Source organism: Chiloscyllium plagiosum, chromosome 19 (genome assembly GCF_004010195.1).
Source record: "Chiloscyllium plagiosum isolate BGI_BamShark_2017 chromosome 19, ASM401019v2, whole genome shotgun sequence".
NCBI classification, from domain to species: Eukaryota; Metazoa; Chordata; class Chondrichthyes; order Orectolobiformes; family Hemiscylliidae; genus Chiloscyllium; species Chiloscyllium plagiosum.
Genome location: NC_057728.1, coordinates 39,521,228 through 39,542,145, shown reverse-complemented (window position 1 = coordinate 39,542,145; position 20,918 = coordinate 39,521,228). Strand labels below are relative to the sequence as shown.

Here is a 20,918-nt window from a genome sequence, read left to right as displayed (position 1 = left end):
ATCTGGTCTCATGGTACCCCTCAATTATAACTGCTCCACATTTGGTGGCTTAGATCCTGAACGCAGGAATTCCCTAAGCTCCACTGCCTTTCTTTTTTCTCTCTTTTAAGAAGTTCCTTTAAACTTCCTTGCTCAAGATTTTGGTCAACTACCTAAGATCAAATTTGTATAGAGTGCTATCAAATTTTGCTTCACAAATCTTCTGTGAAGAGCCATGTGACATTTTATTAAACTAAATTTTATTAAATTACTATTTCTGTACCTTAAGACAACAATTTGAAATGTAACATTTGTTTTGAAAAACATCTCAACAGGAATGATTGTATTGTGAATAATATTTTTTTTCCCACAAGCTGTTCATCCTAACTTCTTGGAGCTGAAATTGAAAATGACCCCAAATACAGCTGACGTTTATTTGTTTTGTCTCAAATGGATACTTTTCATATGTTAACATAGACGGCAGTTTCAATCTGTGTCATAAGATCTATTCATGACTGGCTCAAGAACAAAGTTTCCATTGCACTGAGTGTGATGAACTATTTCAGATGCTTGTTTGTTTGCCCTTTAAGCCCCCTAACATTTGCTGACACTGAAGTGATAAAACTCTGAAATGAATAAACAAGCAGATATTACCCCACTGTCCTGCATTCTGTTAGAAAACCTTTGTCACTCTTCATTTAAATAATTTAATTGTTAGTGCATATTAGTAACATGAGCACATTTGGACCACAATCAAATATAACAATGCCCAGAAATTAAAATGATTGTTATGTAACAAGCCTGACAGAACTATCATATGACCGCCTCACAAAATGTCTATCACTAATATAAGTTCTTACATAAGCTAACTTCATTATTTCAGCGTATTTGGTTCTTTTTTAAAATTATCCTATGTATGGTGTTTGGTTTCATCTAATTGTTATAGCACATGACAACAGCTCATTGATTCAACTGATCAGTGAAACCTAATAATAAGAGACTAACTTCCTCCTACATTTCTTAAAAAAGTTTTTGAAGTGAGAAACTATAGCCCAAAAATCAATCAGAATGACATTTTATTTGATAAATGAAATAAACATAATTATATAACTCATTTTTCATCAATTTTTTAAAATCTTTCTGTAAACTAATTTCAAATATGACAATTATTTCATGATTTCCAATACCTACAAAATCTACAGAAGCATATGTAAGCCCAAACACATACATATTCTTTCAAATTAACTTGAGAACATATTCGCTACAATTAAACATCGTTCTTTTATTGACTGTACAAATGAGTGTCAGGTAATATTTTTGTCACACATTTTAGATGTGACAAAAGAATAATCTGAATAAACACTCAACATTAAGTGAACTGTAATAGTTTAGAGAGAAATCTTAGTATGTGTCAGAATCAAACATTGAAAGTAACAGATTTAATTAACTATGATTGTTTGAATTTGTAAAACTTCAATTATACAAATTTTAATCTGTTCTGAAACAGCACTCTACAGGGATAGGACACAAATATGTGCCTCAACAAGAGCGCCTTCAACTGCAGGTCTTATTATTCCACTGCTGCAGGATTCTCTGCCCTTTGCTAATTACTGACCTAACTGCTATGACCTCACATTTGGTAAGCTGGTGTGAAAGAATTGGAACATTCTTCAAAAATGTGACTTGTTTTATGACTTCTGGTATCGGTTTAAATATTTGCCATTTCTATTTTCCTAATAATTAAGAATCTATTAGCTTTGACAAGTTCTAGTAAAAAATGTATTCAAATTGGTATTACAAACTGCTAATAAGAATACAAATTCAAAATTAGACCTTGAATTTTTCTAAAAATCCATTTTGCATGTAATTATATGAACATTAGTAAATTAAAAGAGCTTGTAAAGTTTCCTGTTCTGCATTCATAAGGTTCAAATGAATTTCAATTATTTTGAGCAACAGTTACAACTCCACTTCTTTTTAAAAAAATGCTAAGATAGTGTAAGCTTAAAAAAAGTCTTTAAACCAGGCCATTAAGTGTTAATAGTTAAGGGTTAACTTGGACAAGACAATGAGCAATTGAAATAAAATGAACATGTAGTAGAAAATTGACCCAATGCGAAAATAGCCTGTTTTGACTGAAAAGTGATACAAGCTTATCGATGGGAACTGTCTTGAAGAGCAGTTACCTTGGGCCAAAGGGACATGTTGTTTCAGCATAATGGAATTTTGGAAATGTACTGAAAGTACCAGGGAATGATGACACAACATGAAATCTTGGACTCAGAACAGTATTCATATCGGGGACTTTCTCCTATTTATGGGACTTCAGCTTGGACTAGGATTACAAATGGTGCCAGGAACCCTGAGTTCTCCAGACCAACCGAGGTAAAGTGAGATCTCCCACTGGCAGAAGACAGTGAGATTCATTCTTGAACATGTCTAAAATAGTTTTAACACTCAATAGTTTGCATGTGTTTCTAATATAGCTAAAGTAGATTACTGCTTAATACATATTTGCTGCTTTATTTACATATTTAATCCTTAATACATATTTACTGTTTAATGTACATATAATTATTAACTTATAGTTAATTTATCACTTAATATATTTATCATTGCTTAATATATAGCCACAAATAAACTTGTTAATTCGTGTCATTTAACTCAAAGTATTTTGTCACATCCCATCGAACCCACTATTGAACCATAACACATAGAAACACTACAAAAAATGCATTTTGAAAATGAGGTGCATTCAATTTTTAAGGATAAATAAAAAATACAACAAAATCCCAATTTGGATTTTTGAACCTGATTAATATATTGGGCATTAGCATATTAAATTGTACCAAATTAATTCAAACTGTGAATCAAAAAGATTGAATAAATTTTGCAATCTCTTCTGTCTTTTTGCAGACATCAACTTAGATGTCTAATCTGCTTGAAACTGGCATCCTTCATATTCTGGTCAGGATATGTCGTACACAATACCACATGGAAAAAGCTGTTGAGTACAATATTCATTTTACAAGTGAAAGTTATGTCAGGAATGGGTTGTGGATGTTTCCAACTAAGGAATAAACATTCCATTCAACAAATCCCAATACAACATTTTATATACACATGCAACTTTGAATGACATGTATTACTAGTCAATCCCCCAAGCTACTGCAATCATTAATGTATAGCATATGGTTACTCATTTCCTCTAATTCAGTCATGTTGTGGTTCTTTAGTTTTCCACATTGTTTTTCTCTTTTTCTCTTCTGTCCTGACCCACACAGGGCCAAACCCACTTCCTTGATTCTAAATCATATTGCTTCTATCGGTTCTATTCTTTTCGTTTTTTAAGACCATGTTACCATAAGCAGAAATAGGCCATCAGCCCATCAAGTCAGCTCTATCATTCAATAAGATCACGGTTGTTCTGATAATTCTCAGTTTTCCTGCTTTGTCCCCAGAATCCTTTATTCCTTTAATGATTAGACACCTCTCACAGCCTTGCATATAATTAACAACTCAATTTCGAACAGCTCTTTGTAGTAAAGAATTCCACAGATTCTCTATCCTCTGAAAGGAAAGAAAACTACTCATTTATTTCTTAAATGGGCTACTGCTTTCTCTGAGATTACGTTTTCTGGTCCTAAATTCTCCCATAAATGGAAACAACCTCTTCACTTCTTGACTTCCCGTCAAGTCCCCTAACAATCTTGCATGTTTGAATAATGTCTCCTCTCATTCTTCTAAACTGCAATGTGTAAACTCCAAACCAACTCATCTTTCCTAATAAGAAAATCCTTCCATACCCAGGATAAATCTAATGAACCTTTTCTGAACTTCCTCCAATGCCAGTATATCTTTGCTTAGATAAGGGAACTAAAACTGGTCACAGTATTCCACCTTTGGTCTGACTAGTGTCTTGCATTGTTCCTGCAAACACTCCCTATTTTTGCATTTGAAATGAAGGTCAACACTGCATTTGCCTTCCCTATTACCCTCTGAACTTGATTCGAGTATTTTGTGATTCAAGTATAAGGAACAGCTAAGCCCTCCATGCTACAGTTTTCTGCAGTCTTTCCCATTTAAATAATATTTAGCTCTTCTATTCTTCCTGTCAAACTGTCAAAACATCACATGTTTCTACATTCTGTTCCATTTGCCAAGTTTCAATTGCTCACTTTTTTAAATTCACTTGTGGAACATGCTATTACTGGTAGGCCAGCTTTTATTGTCCATCCCTAGCTGATCTTAAGAACCTCTTGAACGGCTGCAGTCCACGTACTGTATGTTGACCCATAATGCCCTTGTGAAGGGAATTCCAGGATTTTGACCCAGCAACAGTGAAGGAATGGCAATATGTTTCCAAGTCAAGATGATGAGTGGCTTGGAGGAGATCTTGCAGGTAGTGATATTCCCATGTATCTACTGCCCTTGGTGGAAGTAATTGTGGGTTGGAAGATGTTATCTAATGATCTGTGGTGAATTTCTGCAGTACATCTTGTAGATCATACACATTGCTGCTACTGAGTATAGGTGATGGAGGAGATAGATGCTTGTGAATATGATGCCAATCAAACTGGCTGCTTTGTCCTGGATGGTGTTAAGGTTCTTGAGTATTATTGATTCTGCACCCATCCAGGCAAGTGGGGAGTATTCCATCTGACTTGTGCCTTATAAATGGTGGACAGGCTTTAGGGAGTCAGGTGAGTTACTCACTGCAGTATTCCAAGCCTCTGACCTTCTCTTGTGGACATTATGTCTATGTCTTAATCTGTCTATATCCCCCTGTGGACTCCTGTTTTGTCTTGTTTACTTGTCTTTGCAACTATTTTTGTGTAATCCACAAACTTCCATCATCCAAGTTATTAAGATGTACATCGTAAATAATTGGGGCCCCAACATTTATCTCTGCAGCACTCTTCCAAGTATAGATGTCAAGCTGAAAATGTCCACTTCATCCCAACACTGCCTTCAATTAGTTATTCAGTCCTCTATCCATGCTCCAATTCTTTCTTCAGCAATGTGGACTCACCCAGGACAAAATGACATTGTACTTTGGGCTAAGTAGCCACCCACAGCTCCAGGATACATCTACAGTAGATTAGATTCCCTACAGTGTGGAAACAGGGCTTTCAGCCCAACAAATCCACATTGACCCCCCCAGAGAGCAACCCACCCCCTTCTGACTAATGCACCTAACACTATGGTACAATTTAGCATGGCCAATTCACCTGGCCTGCACATCTTTGGACTGTGGGAGGAAATTGGAGCACCTGGAGGAAACCCACGCAGACATGGGGAGAACATGCAAACTCCACACAGACAGTCATCCAAAGCTGGAATCGAACCTGGGACCATGGTGCTGTGAGGCAGCAACATTAACCACTGAGCCATGACTTGTTTTTACCAATGCTTTCATAGAACTATTGCCATTGTCTTGTTTCTTGTCTGACTTTCTTCAATTTTCCCTCAGTCTACATTTCTCATCTTTTGTTTTATCCTAACTTCTCCTCCAGTTGTTGCCAAGACAAGGCATGTCAGGTCTTTAATTTCAAAGTCTGTATTTGACTACCTTTCTCTGTTTAACTGTAGTTAGCAACCCTATTGATTTCTGAACTTCTACTTTTAATCTAACATATTTAAGGTACAGATTGTAGCTAAATGTGGTTCTCAGCATTCCCTTCCCCAATCATTTAAGCTTCCCATTTCCTCATTCTTATAGATTTACTGGAACCTCATTATTTCACCTCCCACTACCCAGTCCCCTTCATGTTGCACTATAGAGATACTTAATGCTTGATATATTTTTTGTGTGTTTTTCTCTGGCAACTTTCAGTATTTGTAGTGCATAATTGTATACTGATAAGCAAAGTATGCACAGACTGTTGTTATAGTGACAAGTATGCAATCAAATATTATAATGATGTTATTTTGTGTTAATTACACAGTGCTGATATGATTTGCTTATGATGTGATGCCACAGAGAGACCAGTGGCATTTACACGGAACCAGCTGCCGTGGTTACCACTGACGTTTGCTGGAGATTGAAGCAAGTGCAAAGTAGTTTGTTCATTCACCAGTAGGTCATACATAAGGAAAGTAAAATACGAGAAAGAATGGAGTAAAGAAATGTCATTCAGCATATTAAAGAGCTTGCGATTAGATAGAATCTTCCGCAATTTCAAATGTTCTAAAGTGATTTACAGTTGATAAGATGTCATGACTGATGTAACGTTAAGAAACAAGGCAGCAAATATGGAGTCTTAATCACTCAGAACAAAACTAATGCTGCAATTTGTTTTCAAAACATTTTGTTTGGTGTTTTGCTTTTTATATCTTTTCCTTAGTCCTATTTATATGTTGCAGGCCTCTACATTGATTTAAATGTAATTTATACTTCCTGTTTTCACTTTCTACATTTATATCTGTGAGAATTCTTCAATCTGATTGGTTGAGTGGCTTTTCTGCTGCCTGCCAGCTCATAGCCTCAGTGAATTCAACAAACAGCTGTTGGAGGAGTCGAGATCAGGAATCTTCACTGATAGGTCAACTGAAAGTCTGAGTTTAACTATGTGGCAGCAGAATGATGATAATCCAAGTCTTTCTATTTTGGTTGCCTTTTAAAGGATATATGTTGAGCGATTACCTTATGTTTGTCTTCAAATAGTGTAGTTGCAATGTTTTACATCCATCTAATATGAAAAGTCTCAGGACTTTGTTTAGTGTCTTGTCTGAAAGGTAAAACTTCTGACAATGCATGATTTTCTCAGTATTGTACACCTGTATCAGCATAGAATTATGTGCTCATATCCCTTCAATGAGATTGAATTCACAATCATCTGAATCAAATGTATGAATACCACCATTGAGAAAAGGATCAGGTTAAAGCTCTTTCCTTTCAAAATACATGCATAATTTTATGCATGTATTAATTTTATCTATGTTTTAAAACTTATCGCAAAAGGATTGGTAAAGTTTCCAACTGAATTAAAGGCAAATTTTATTGGAGCAAATGACGTACCTGACCAATCTATGACCAGTTGAATGAATAAATGTAATTAATAATTTTTTTAAAATCTGGAATTGAAAGCTAGCCTCAGATATTATGATTAAATTATCACTGATAGTTTTTTTTTACAAAACTCTGTTTCACTAATTTCCTATAGGGGATAAGACTGACATGATCTGATCTACATGTTATTGAGGACCCACAATTATGTTATTAACTCTTAACTGTTCTCAAGGACCAATAGGGATAGACAACAAGCGCTGGCTTTGTCAGAAACGGCCACATCCCATGAAATAATAAAAAGTTGGTATGCATAGCAAAAAGTTTAGATGTTTCTAGAACTCACAGGCCACTATACCTAAAAAGTTTGAAATTCTCAATATATATTTAATCTAAATTTTCAAACCTAACTAGTTCAAAAATTTCTACTGATCTCCAATTTCAGAAGAAGATTTTTCATTTTGGAATTGTGCCATTTCAAATTAATTATGCCTTTTTGGAATGGAAGTATTAGGCATTGCTTCAAAGTAGACGTTCTGTAATGAAAACTTGCTCACTTCTCTGACTCTCTTCAAAATAGCTTAGTTCCTCGAATCATCCTTGTTACTGCTCTTCTTCATCTTTTTTTCATTGTTTTGACATCTTTTAGAAGGCTGATGTTTGTGCAGCAGCAACACAAACAACAGAATAGTAAGGCAAAAGCACCACATAATAAAAGTTATTTTAGCTTAAAAATATATGCCGTTAAATTTCATTTCTGTGCATGATTTGTTTTGAATATTTAATGATCACAATGCATTAATTTTCTTTTTAAAATCTTTGATAATGAAAATCCCTTTTGTGTTTCGCAAATCACACTTATCTGTGGTAAAATACAATGTGTTTCCTCTACTTGTCACGTGGCTACACAGTTGAGAGTAATCAATAAAGTGTGCAGTAATACTGAAAGTACACTCTTCCATTTATCATTAATGTAAATATTTTACTAACATTTCAGTGTGGGGTCTCCTTTCAAACATAATCAGAGGGACTATGTCAATATTAACACATTCCAGGGACACTCTTGTCCCTATTTCCAAAGGATTGTGTCAGCTATCAAATAAAACATACTATCATAGAAAACTATTTTGACATAAACAAGACATTAGTAAGTCAGCAAATCCAGAAATCTAATCAAGCTGAAAACACATGACATTGTGAACCCTCATGATCCTTTCACTTATTCCCTAAGGCTTGACAAACCCCATCTAGAAATCTAGCTTTGTGTGGTCCTTTGTGTTTCCTTTGGCGGCTGCTGCTCCATCCTTCTGCTGTTGAAACAGGAAGATCTGGGAAATTACATGTGGAAGTATTTGAAGGCGGCACAACAAGTTAAGAAGACTCAGGATTTAAGATAATTGACAAGTGAACCATCAAGAAAAAGAAGATTGTTTTTAACATATTAGTTATAAAGAACTGGAATACCTTGAAATTGCAACAGAAGTATATTTAATAGCAACCTTCAAAGGAGAATTGAATGCATCCTTGAAAATTGAAAATCGGTGGATCTACCAGGAAAGAGCAGCATAATGAGAATAATTACACAATTCTCATGAAGAAGTACAGTGGGCCAAATAGCCTCCTTCTGACCAATATCATTCTATGTTACTTGTACAAGATCCATAATGGCTATTTCTTATATCTTACAAAAGACCAATTGAATTGAATGTTTGCTCTTGAATGCTTTCTTTACTTACAAATGCAGAGTAATTGGTGTGTGTCCAAGTTCTTGTTTGATGTCCATTTAAGTAGTGAGATAACATTGAGTGTTTGAAGTTCACAGTACAATTCTTGAACCTGAGCGCCAGAAATGTTGCTAAGTCTTCATCAATTACACCAGCATTCCCAACATTCCAAATATATCAAGTAACTATTTGTATTAATGGCTACACATATTGCTAAATACATGTTAACTTGAATCAAATTTAGGACCATTGCTTATCTAGTATTCTCTGCCCTTCCAAAAAGAACACGTGTTGAGACATTAGATTAAATAATGCAACCAAAACAGGAAGTGCTGGAGAAACTCACCAGATCAAGCAGCATCTGTAGAGAGAAAAACAGAGTTAACATTTCGAGTCCAGTGATCCTTCTTCAGAAGTGAATCACTGAAATAGCAGTATTTTTGTTGATGATGGGGCATGGGGTAAGGAGTGAAGTCAATTAGATCATGATGGTTGAAAAGTGGTCTTGGAAAAGCACAGCCAGTCAGGCAGCATCCGAGGAGCAAGAGAATTGACATTTCAAGCATAAGCCCTTCATCAGGAATGATGAAGGGCTAATGCTCAAAATATCGATTCTTCTGCTCCTCGCATACTGCCTGACCAACTGTGCTTTGCCAGCACCATACTTTTTAACTGATCTCTAGCACCTGCAGTCCTCACATTCTCCTAGATCACGATGGTGCCCAAGAGAGAAAGTCAAAAAAGTGATGAAGCAAACAAAGGGATGCTGACAGTAAGTCAGAAGAAAGATAGATGCTGAATGGATACAAACGAGAAGTGTGAATAGTTGAAAATGGGTTAGCTGCGCTGGCAATGTGGGTTAGGTATTGAACATGGAAGAAGGTATTCACATTCTGAAATGGTTAAATTCAATGTTGAGTCCTGAATGCTGTCAGATAATTAGGCATAAGATGAGGTGGTGTTCCTCCAACTAGCATTTGAGCTTTACTGGAGCACTGCAGTAGTCCCAAGACAGAAATGTTAGTACAGGAACTTGATGACATGTTGAAGGTGCAGGTAACTGGAAACTTGGGTTCATTTTAATGGATGGAGCAGAAGTGTTTTGCCAAGCAGTCACCTGGTTTGTGCTTCATCTCTCCAGATGTTAACCATATTCATTGCTGACAATATGATCTCCTCTACACTGAGGAGATGAAACGCAGACTGAGCTTCCAGTTGCCTGCTTCTTCAACACACCATCATGTTCCCATGGCAACACTTCTGCCTCAGACCTGCTGCAATGTTCCAGCAAAGCTTATGCAAGCTGGAGAAATAACACCTTTATCTTCTGCCTCGGTACCTTACAGCCTTCAGGACTCAACACTGGGTTTAACAATTTGAGAATGTGAACATCATCCTCCACATTCATTACCATCCCCACACCCCTTGGACCTGTTTTGTATGGGTTGGTCCCCGCACAGCCAACCTATTTTCAGCTATTCACACTTCTTGTTAGCACCCATTCTGCATCAATCTCTTTCCCAGTTTATCATCCCTTTGTTTGTTTCTCTTTTATTTCTCTTTCTCATGAGGCACTGTCTCAATTTATTCCACTCACTTCTTCCACCACACTACCTCCTCCACTCTCATAATCAGCATTATTATCACCCTTTCCCAGCTGCTTTCACTTCTGATCAAGGGTCACTGGACTTGAAATGTTAACTTTTTTTTCTCTCTAGCCGCCTTTTGGTTTTTATTCCGATCCTCAATTCTTTGTTTTATATTAAGTTACATTTTGCCGTTTGGACCTTCTCCAATATATTCAACCCTAGTCCACAATATGAGAAGACAGAATATGCTATATCTGCGATCCTTGTGTGCTGAACCAAAAAAATCTTAGCTTCAAGCTCTGAAGAAGGGTCACTAACTCTGCTTTTTCTCCATTTGTGCTGCCAGACCTACTGAGTTTTCCCAGCGATTTCTGTTTAGCTATTGATTATAGACCAATATCCGATATTTGTCTCTAATTTAACACTAATTGTCAAATTTATTTGGAAATTCTTAAATTGAGTGGTGTGACAAAATTAAGGTTAACAAAATTAGATAAATTCTTAACAGTCAACAAATTAAATAATTTAGCTGTGAACGGCTATTTACTTGAATATGAACGTCCTAAATCTGTACCTTGTATAAATTATAACTTTTTTTAAAAAGATCTAAATTGAAGGACATCCCACTTAAGGAATAACAGAGTAGTATTGGTTGGGCGGAGGGGAGAGTTTGGCTTTTTTTAGAAAGAGTGTTTTTTTATGGAACAAACGTTATTAACAGAAGGTAAGAAGTTTCGCCGAGTTACGAAATGACATCAGCATTAGAATACCTGTGAGCGTTATCAGAAAACTATCAGCCTCGTGTATCATGGGCATCAGCATCTAAGGCATTTCTGGTCTATTCTTGGAGACTCGTGAATGTTGCGTGGACTTTTATAAAAAAAGCAACGCGAGGTTGTTGCAAACGGCCCGTCGGAAGCAGACTCTGGTCAGAGCTGATCGGGTAACAGGATTGCAGTTTAAAATCAGATCACTAACAGATGCACATTCCCCACCCCCGGTCCGGCACACAGACACACACTTGAACTCCTGAACCGGGCCTTGGAACATCCGCTGGTTGGAAGCATTTCATGGTGTCCACGACTAAAAATAAGTTAAACCCTATCCCTCTCAACTCCTAACCCCATAAGTTTGATGTGATCCAGCTTTCATCAGCTCCTCACTGGAGGTCCGACTGCAACCGGACATAGCAATCTGCCAAAGGCTGGAAGTTTTTACATGCCCACTCCAGTTTATCAAAAGGAAACCCTCGGGTCCATTATTAAAGAGCAGCTTTTATTTGTTCAGCCTCTTTTAAAGTCCCAAATTCGGATGAAACCAGGAAACACGATTTGGAACGTCTACAGCCGCCACGAATCTGTTTTTAATCCCCCACACACAGACAGACACAGACACACAGAGATAGAAAGAGGAATTGAGTGAGTGCAGCAGTTCCCCACCTCTCTGAGTTTCAGCGGTACATCCAGTGCAGGGAGGCAGTTGGGGTTCTTTCTCGACGGCTTGCTGTCTGCGGTGACTTGTGTTGGTTGAATCCGGGAGGGTGGTTTGAGCAGCAGACTGCCCGCTCGCAGGCGGAACACTGTCAGAGATGGGTAAACCAAACACACGGCTATCGCCACAGCCAGCAGCAGCGGCCGAGGGGGCCAGCACAAACGGACGCAGCGAGCCAGCGCCTGGCGGGGACCCATGTCCACAGCAGCCCCTCCGCCCTCCCTCCCTCCCTCCCTCACTCCTCCATGGCAGGAAACTTGTTGGAGAAAGTCAGGGCTCAGTTCCCCCACCCAGGGGGGACTGCTACCTTAGCCAGAGCTCTGTGCCCAGCCTCTTGTGGAGACGTGACCCGCTCAGCGCTCCCTCCAGAATGGTCCCGAAGCAGAGATGTAACGGGTCAGCTCAGCATCCCCACAAGCAGCGGCTGCATCACTTGGCGAGCGGCGTGAGGTTCATCCAGGGGCAAGGCTTTGAGGTCCATCCTTCAGCGGAACCTTCACATTGTCACCCACAACCAAGCGACCTGGTCAACCAGCCAAGAATCCAGGGCACACCAGACCCTCAAGCGCAGCAAACTTTCTTTCCAAGTTACGCCAGAATTTGGGGTGTTGGGGGTGGGGGGAGAACAAAAGTTTGGCGGGTTTTCCGGACTCGATCCGGAGATTAAAAAAAAAGTACACCAAAGTCCTGAGAGGAGCTCTCAGTTCAGTCCATCCCTGCGCTAACTAGCGCATTGCAGGCGTCGCTGGGTTGCCCAAGTTTTCTGTCACTGAGCTCCTTTCCTGTTCTCAGTTAAAAATTAATCGGCTCACTGCGTCATGGAGCAGGCTTCCAGAAGAGGTGCGTCTTGCCTTCAGGAAGCAATTCCGAAACTCAATGATTAAATCCAGTTGGAACTGCCGACCCTACAGCAGTAACAAACACAACTTCTCCCAAAGTAGACTGTGCCAGGCATTGACGACTTCCTAAACTGTAACATGATTGTAATTAAAACAAACTAAACGAAGAACCTTTGTTTTTGTCGTTTGCGCTTGTCTCTGGGATATCCACTCTCCTCTTCCCTCCCCTAGCATCACTTTTTTTAAAAAAAACTTTCGAGAGAGTGGTTTCCGTTAAGCTCCCGAAAAACAAACTGTTCAGGATGACGCCTTGCTCTCTTAAATGGGTAGGCGGGAACATCTTCGGTATTTTTTAATATTTAAAGTGACAACTTTTTTTTAAAAATGTGGATTCCATTTATTTAAACGCACTCGTACCCATCGGCATATTGCTCAAAAAACAGTTTGCAATGCCTCCACTCTGTGGGAACCTTCTATAATGTACATTATATTTAAAATAAATCGGCAGATCTTTGTCCCTTTACCATAGAATATACAGAAGACACAGACAGTCTGGATGCAACATTGTTCCAGGTTGAAGAATCTGATTCATATGCTCTCGTCGCTGGTACTCCGTGTTTGGGTCCAAATGATGAGAATATCAGTATGGCATCAGTTCCAAAAGGAAAATGTACCTGGAGGATAACTCAGTTGGGAACTGACCGGAGGTGAACTTTAAAAGAATCATCCAGATGATATGGATGACCCTGGTAAGGCACCATTTGTTGTCTAACTATAACTGCCTTGAAGTGGTGCTGGTGGTGAGAAACTTTCTTGTCGAAATCAAGCTGCTCTAGGTACACCCTCAATGCTGTTGATAGAGGGAATTGCAGGTTCTTGCATTACTAAGAAATGCAAATGTTGTTTCAAGTCAGAATAATCTGGGGCTCTGTGGAGAATTTGGAGGTAGTGACATTCCAATGCATGTGCCGCCATTGTACTTGTAGGTGATAGACATTGTAGATTTGGAAGATGTTGTTGAGGGAGCTGCAGTGCATCTTGTATTTGGTACACACTACTCTCACAGTGAGCCAGTGGTGTCAGAATACATGCATGTTGCTGCTTTATTTTGGATACTATCAAACATTTCAAACATCGATTGCACGTGCACTTATCCAGCCATTCCTGACTTCTTGATGATGGACAGACCTTTGCAAGTCACAAGTGAGTTATCCATTGATGCAGTTTGTGCTTTTCAATGTTTGCTTGTGTAACATGCACAACAGAGGCTCAGGTTCCAGTTGAGACAGGTACCTTGAAATGTATTTGCAACACTAACTACAGAGTTGCTGTACTAAAGACTTAGTCATAATATTGAATCTTACAGTTTTTTTGGTTAGGTGCGAGTCACATTGAGTTTGGTGGAATGATTCCCATTGTGAGGCCAAGTTAATTTTCCCCCCATATCTTACTAAATTCATTACATTAGTTGGCATTTCAACCCACCTGCAAGTGAGTATCATGTCCAATTTCCAACCATCTTACCACACACCATTCCCAGAGCAATTTGCCACTCATCTGAGATCCTGGAATTGACTGGCATCCCTTATATCAGCACCATATTTAAAAGGCCATTGTTCACCCAGATTAGCGCTGAAACATTAATCTGGAGCTGCCCTATATACAGTTCCTGACATTTGCCCTGGATATGGTGGACAGAGGTAATTTGTTCTTGGCTTTACAGACATGGACCAGGAGCTCCTGCTGCACAGGGTGGCACACAGGCAGTACTTCCTCCTCCCCAATACCAGATGTGGAGGCCACAACACTAGACCATGCCAACGTAGGGAGGTTCACACCTGGGTTGAAGCATTCTCAGCTGTCTGGAGGAATGCCCAGCACTGTAGTAAGTGCTGCCTGACCAGCTGTGCTTTGCCAGCACCATACTTTTCAACTGTAGGAAGGAGGTCAATGTCCTCCACTACTTCACCAGTGCACGGTCACCATTTCTGTCCAATACCTCACACACACTCTAGCTCTGTTATTTTACCCATCTCCAACCAGGCTTCATGCTGTGCCACTCTCACTAATGTATGTAACATCTTCCCCTCTCACCCTCACCTAGACTGCAACACCAATATTTAACTCTGCCCACCCTCTGCACTACTACTCACTTGGGGCACTTCCACACCAGCATCAACAGTAATCTTGTTCCAAGGCATAGAAAAGCATCTTGTGGAAGGCTGTCTTGATTTCTGTGGTTGAAGGTTTCACATCACTTAATTAGTTGGTTGATGTCCATATCAATGCCAGGCCAAAGTATGGGCTCACACCCTAATTTTTTTGTTTCTTCTGCATTTGTATGACCCATAGGTCTAGCATGTCTTGGCATAGAGCTTGTGGAATTGTGGAATTCATTATAGATGGTACAAATAATATTCCAGAAACTGGATTAATTAAGAAATAGGAGGAAGGAACTCAAGAAAATCACAATCATCAGAGAAGTGGTACTGAGTAAATAGTTGGCACTGTGAACTGACAAGTGCATGTATCTTGATGGACTTCATCCTAGTGTTATGAAGTTGAAGGTACGTACTGTACCTTTACGAGTTTTGCACTGACAGCTTACAAGCACCTGTCATATGACTGGCCCGCAGTCTCAGAGTGTACTGGAAAATTGAAAATATGTAACATGTGAAATAGTACCTGAGTTAGCTGCTGTTTTGACAACAATTCGAATTTAACCAATCAGTTTAAGTTATGCCTCAGGATACTAAAACCCAATCGAGTTTGAATGTATTGTTTTGCCAACCTCGAACCAATGAGATGATCTGATGTTGGGGGTATAAAAAGTGCGGGCATTTTGAAAGTCAGACAAAGTAACTGCCATCGAGGGAGAGAGAGACCCAAAAAATTGAAACATTCTCTGTCAAAGGTACCTTTTTCATATGAAACATCTTCACAGTAAAAAGAAAAAGGCAACCCAGCGAGATCCTCAGCCAGAAGAAGAAAGACACCGATGACAACAACTGCTGGATGGTTTTGAAATTAAGTTGAAGTAATTTCAATAAGTGTTTTATTGGAATCGAATCTTATTATAGAGTTGGAGGCAGATAATAAGCAGTTAAGAGAAGGGGCTGTGCTGAGACTTGTGAATAGTTGTTGTTTTATGTTCACTTTTAGAGTTAAAGAATAAATTAATATTATTTTCATTAAATAGTGGAATTTGGGAGTTCTGTGTCACTCATTATGAGACACAGTAAGCTTTTCTGGGTGTTTAATCTAATTAACAGAGGGGTTCACCGCTGTGTCATAACAGTTTGGGGCTCAGGTCTGTGATTTGGAAGACTTAGACAGATCCAGTCTAAGATTTGAACAGATTTGAACAGATTTGATCAGGTTTGGGGCACAAAAGATCCCAGAAGATTTAAACACGCCAATTAGTAACCTAGATCTTTACATAAAAAGTAGGTGAGACAATTTGTTTAGTTTTGGTTACTTGTGGTTGGTTAAATTAAAAGTAAGAGAAATGGCTCTTAAGACTGTGAAAGAGGTTCTAGGCTTTGAAGATGATTCCCAAATTTGCCAAGAAAGTTTAGAAAGACAGAGAAAGGCCATATTTGTAGAATTAGCAAATAGGTTAGAATTGGGTCCAACCAGGGACAAAAGGAAAGCTGAAATTGTAATGGAGTTAGTCAAGCACTTAGGTGTATCAGAGAAACAGACAAGTGTAGTTCAGGTAGAAAAACGTAAATTACAATTGAGGAGTTACAAGATAAAGAAAGGGAGAAAAGGTTCTTAGCTGAGCAAAGAAAGAGAGAAGAAAAGAGAGAAAGAAGAAGAAAAGAGAGAAAGGGAGAGAGAATGTGAACTTCAGAAGTTGCAAATTAATCAGGAAAGGAGAAAGTGAGGACTGCAGATGCTGGAGATCAGAGCTTAAAAATGTGTTGCTGGAAAAGCGCAGCAGGTCAGGCAGCATCAAAGGAGCAGGAGAATTGACGTTTCGGGCATAAGCCCTTCTTCAGGAATTCCTGAAGAAGGGTTTATGCCCGAAACGTCAATTCTCCTGCTCCTTTAATGCTGCCTGACCTGCTGCGCTTTTCCAGCAACACATTTTTAAGCTCTAAATTAATCAGGAAAGTCAAGTTAACTGGATGGAGATGAAGAGAGAAGGTAGTGATGTATGCAAATATGTAAAAACATTGACACATTTTGATGAGAAAGATGTTGAAATCTTTATTTCATTTGAAAATTGGATGGATTAGTGCAGATGGAGTGGTCAGAGAACTTATGGGTAATGCTAGTTCAGACTAAGCTAGTAGGCAGAGCTCGTGAGGTATTTGCAGCATTGTCAGATGAGGGATTAAGAGATTATGAAGAGGTTAAACAGGCTAAATTGAGCGCTTATGAATTGGTACCAGAAGTGTACAGACAACGGTTCAGAAACATAAAGAAGAAACTAGGTTGAGCTCGAAAGAATTAAATATAGCCATTTTGATAAATGGGTGGCAGGGCTTAACAATAGATATAACCTTTGAGGCTCTGAGAGAGGTTATTCTGCTACAGGAGTTTAAAAACTCACTTCCAGAGATGATAAGAATTCATGTGGATGAACAGAAAGTTCAGGAAGTGAGAATAGCAGCAGAGATGGCAGATGAATATACATTGGCAGATAAAGCAAAATTTAATGTCTGACAAGAATTTCATCCTGTGAGGGATAGGAATTGGGAGAAGGGGAGATCCTACACTACAAAACAAGGAGTAGAGCACACTGGTAATAGTTTACCAGAGGTGGAAAAAGAAGGCCAAGATGGTGGAAAGGAGGTGAAAGTCTGTGGGTGTTTTTACTGTAATGGAGTGGGACACCGAAATTTACAGTGCTGCTGGTTTAAGAAAGGCACTGGGAAAATGTGTTTTCACTGCCAGAAGGTGAGACACGTAAAGTCACAATGTTGGACATTAAAGAAAGGCACTTTGGGAAAAGATCTGGTAAAAGAAGCTAAGCCAGTGGCATTAGTGAAGGTAGTAAAGGAAGCCCCAAGCAAAGTCGAGGAGCTGCAGGAAAGTGCACAGTCTAGGCAGGGGTTGAATATTGAGTTAGTGCCTGATCTCTATATAGACTTCACCTCTGTGGGTAAAGTTTACTCAGAAAAAACAGGGGGAGAAGGAAAATAAATGATAATTTTGAGAGATACAGGATCTAATCAATCACTAAGTACTAGATGAACGTATTTGCACTCTTCTGACATGTTACCTGAGAGAGTGGTAATTTGTGGGATGGATGGACACAAATTTAGCATTTCCCTATGGAAGATCAGGTTGGAGTACCAACTCAAGACTGGGGAAGTAACAGTGGGAGTGATTGACAGAGTGTCAGTTCCAGGAACACAGTTTGTTCTTGGGAATGATTTAGCAGGATCTAAGGTGGGAGTGACACCCATTGTTGTGCAGAAATGAAAGGAAGACCAGGGAACTGGGGAGTTAAAAGAAAAATACCCTGGAATTTTTCTGGACTGTGTAGTAACAAGATCCCACTATCATAAGCCACAGCATGAAGCAAAAACTAAAGAGAAAGACAGAACTCAGCAAGATGGCGGCGATTCTGTAGAACTGCTGTGGACAGCTCTGCCTAACAGCCAAGGCATACTGGTGTTTTTTGCCATTCCTGGCCAACTTATGTGATGGAATTATTATTTTAAAACCTTACAGAACACATATTTGTTAATATTTGGGAGTGGGGAAATTCATGCCCAGGTCCAACCTATCACATCCATGCTGCAGAAGCATGGAGAAGGAGATCCAGGGCCTCGGGAAGAGGCTGGAGGAGGTGGAGGATCGAAAGATCTCAATCTGTAATAGGATATGTGCTACGCAGTTAAAAGTTCTGCACAGGGCTTATCTGGCACCAGACCATCTGGCGAAGTTTAAAAAATGGGCATCTTCAGTATGCCCCAAATGTAAAATAAGTGTAGGTATTCTTACCTATTGCCTCTGGACATGCCACAGGCTCCGTGTTTATTGGAGTGCTGTGGCGGGGAGAGATAGGGAGGGTATTGAGGACTGAAGTCAAAGTAGACCTGATGTTTCTCCTCTTGGGTCTACTGAATTTACCATCTTTAGAAGGGCATGGGAAGAAACTATTTAATATTGTTGCATACTGTGCACGGAAGAATATTCTGATGAATTGGGTGTCTGAGAACCCACCGGGCTTGTTGGGATGGCAGAAATTAATTATGGAGCACATTCCCTTGGACTTTTTTACAAACATGGTGCACCACACAACAGACCATTTTTATAAGATATGGCAGCCCTACTTGAGTTATTTAGATATACATTTGTCAGTTATCTTAACTAGGGCATTTGTTTAACCAGGATGGTTAGATTTGTCAAGCCCTGGGCACTGGAGGGGGTGTCCTGAGTTAATACGGGTATATATACAATGCTCCCATTCCTTTGTTTGGGAGCTTTGCACCGAGCATAGCTGTTCTGTATTTTGTTGGGTTTTTTGCTTTTCTTTCTTTTTTTGGTGTTGCTTTGCACAGTATTAGGGTTAGTCTTATATTATAGGGTAGGTTAATAGTTAATAGACAGTAGTTGTATTGTAATTTGTGTTGTTTTTCTTTTTATTATACTGATATTTGTTATTGATTGTATTTTTCAATAATTTTATATATTTGTAAAATTAAAAAAAATTTGCTAATAAATATATTGACAAAAAAAAGAGAAAGACGAAGGAGTAGAGTTTCAGTTAGCGGACACCCTGTTTGATGTAATAGTGCTGGAAAAACCTGAACAGGCAGAGGGTCAGGCAGAAATGTTTAGTCCTGAAAGGCTAATGGACTTACAACAGAAAGATGAGACAATAAAAGATATATATATATATATAGGTGCATACTCAGAAAAGGAGTCAGAATGTATTCCTGAGGGTTATAATCTTAAAGATAGAATCTTAAGATGAAAATAGAGACCATGGCAGGTTAGTGCAGAGGAGAAATGGGTGGAAGTGCACCAGATTGTGTTGCTGGTAGCATACAGACAGGAAGTGTTATGGGTAGTACATGAACTACCAGTAGGAGGTCACCTAGGTGTGAGGAAGACTCAGGCTAAGGTCCAAAAGCATTTCTATTGGCCTGGAATACATATGGATATGGTTAAATTTTGCCATACCTGTCATACGTGCCAAATGGTAGGTAAGCCACAGGCAGTAAGAAACCCAGTATATTTGTTGCCAATTCTCACTTCAAAGAACCTTTCATTTGGGTTATGATTGATTGTGTAGGTTCCTTCCCTAAAACTAAAAGTGGGAAACAGTACCTGCTAACCATGTGTCGGAGGCAATTCCATTACAGCGTATTAAGGCAAAAAGGGTGGCAGCAGAGTTAGTAGCTTTCTTCACATGGTATGGGCTACCCAAAGAGATTCAGTCAGACCATAGGTCAAATTTTACTGCTAGGCTGTCATGGCTAGCTTAGGCATGCAGCACTTTAAATCAAGCGTGTACCATCCTGAATCCCAGGGAGCTTTTGAATAGTGGCATCAGACCTGAAAGACCATGTTAAGAGTGTACAGTCAGGATTACCTAAATAATTGGGATAAAGGTATCCCATTCATATTGTTTATCATTAGAGATGCCCCAAATGAATCTACTCAGTTCACTCCTTTTGAGTTAACATTTGGGCATGAAGTGAGAGGCTCTTTGAAATTAATTAAAGCAAAATTGACAGGGCCAAAGTTGGAGATCTAACACTTGGATTATGTATCTGAGGTGAGGGAGAGATTAAATCAGGTGAGTTAGCTAAACAGCTCCTGAAGAGGATACAGCATAGAATAAAGTAGGTGGCAGATAAAAACTCTAAAATGTGGACGTTTTCCACGTGGGGATAATGTATTAGTATTATTACCAGTGGTAGGAGATCGCTACAAAGCCAGGTTTAGTGGTCCCTATCAAATTGAGAAAAAGCTGAGTCAGGTAAACTATCTGGTAAAGATGCTGGATAGACAACACCTGTCTCGGATATATCATGTGAATTTATTGAAACTTTATTATAGTAGACACAAGGCTTGGAGAAACAGGTGTTAGTTACTGTCCCGCAGAGTGAGGAATCAAATCCAGATGTCATGGAGTTTGATATACCTCAAAATAAGTTAAATAATGAGGAGACCCTTGAGGAGTGGGATAGGTTAGTGGACTATCTGTCTCTGGAGCAAAGAATCCAGCTGAAAAGTTTGTTGCTGCAGTACGAGGACATATGCAGGGATAAGATGGGGAGGACTGATACTGTTGTGCATAAGGTGGAAGTAGGGAATG

The 20,918-nt window shown here is 39.1% G+C and overlaps 1 protein-coding gene and 1 long non-coding RNA gene across 2 annotated transcripts in view; one reads left to right on the top strand and one right to left on the bottom strand.

Annotated features, from left to right (window-relative positions):
* cped1 (cadherin-like and PC-esterase domain containing 1) overlaps positions 1-12,883 on the bottom strand; it is a 207,645-nt gene extending 194,762 nt beyond the window's left edge. Inside the window, exon 1 of the mRNA XM_043709611.1 lies at positions 11,741-12,883. Coding sequence (XP_043565546.1) covers positions 11,741-11,989 — 249 coding nt within the window. The 5' untranslated portion in view covers positions 11,990-12,883. The remainder of the gene's footprint in view (positions 1-11,740) is intronic.
* Positions 1,793-6,661, top strand: LOC122559700. The gene is made up of 3 exons (XR_006314511.1): positions 1,793-2,364; positions 2,896-2,985; positions 5,928-6,661. It is a non-coding gene; the product is annotated as an uncharacterized LOC122559700 (long non-coding RNA).
* Positions 12,884-20,918: the final 8,035 nt, after the last annotated feature.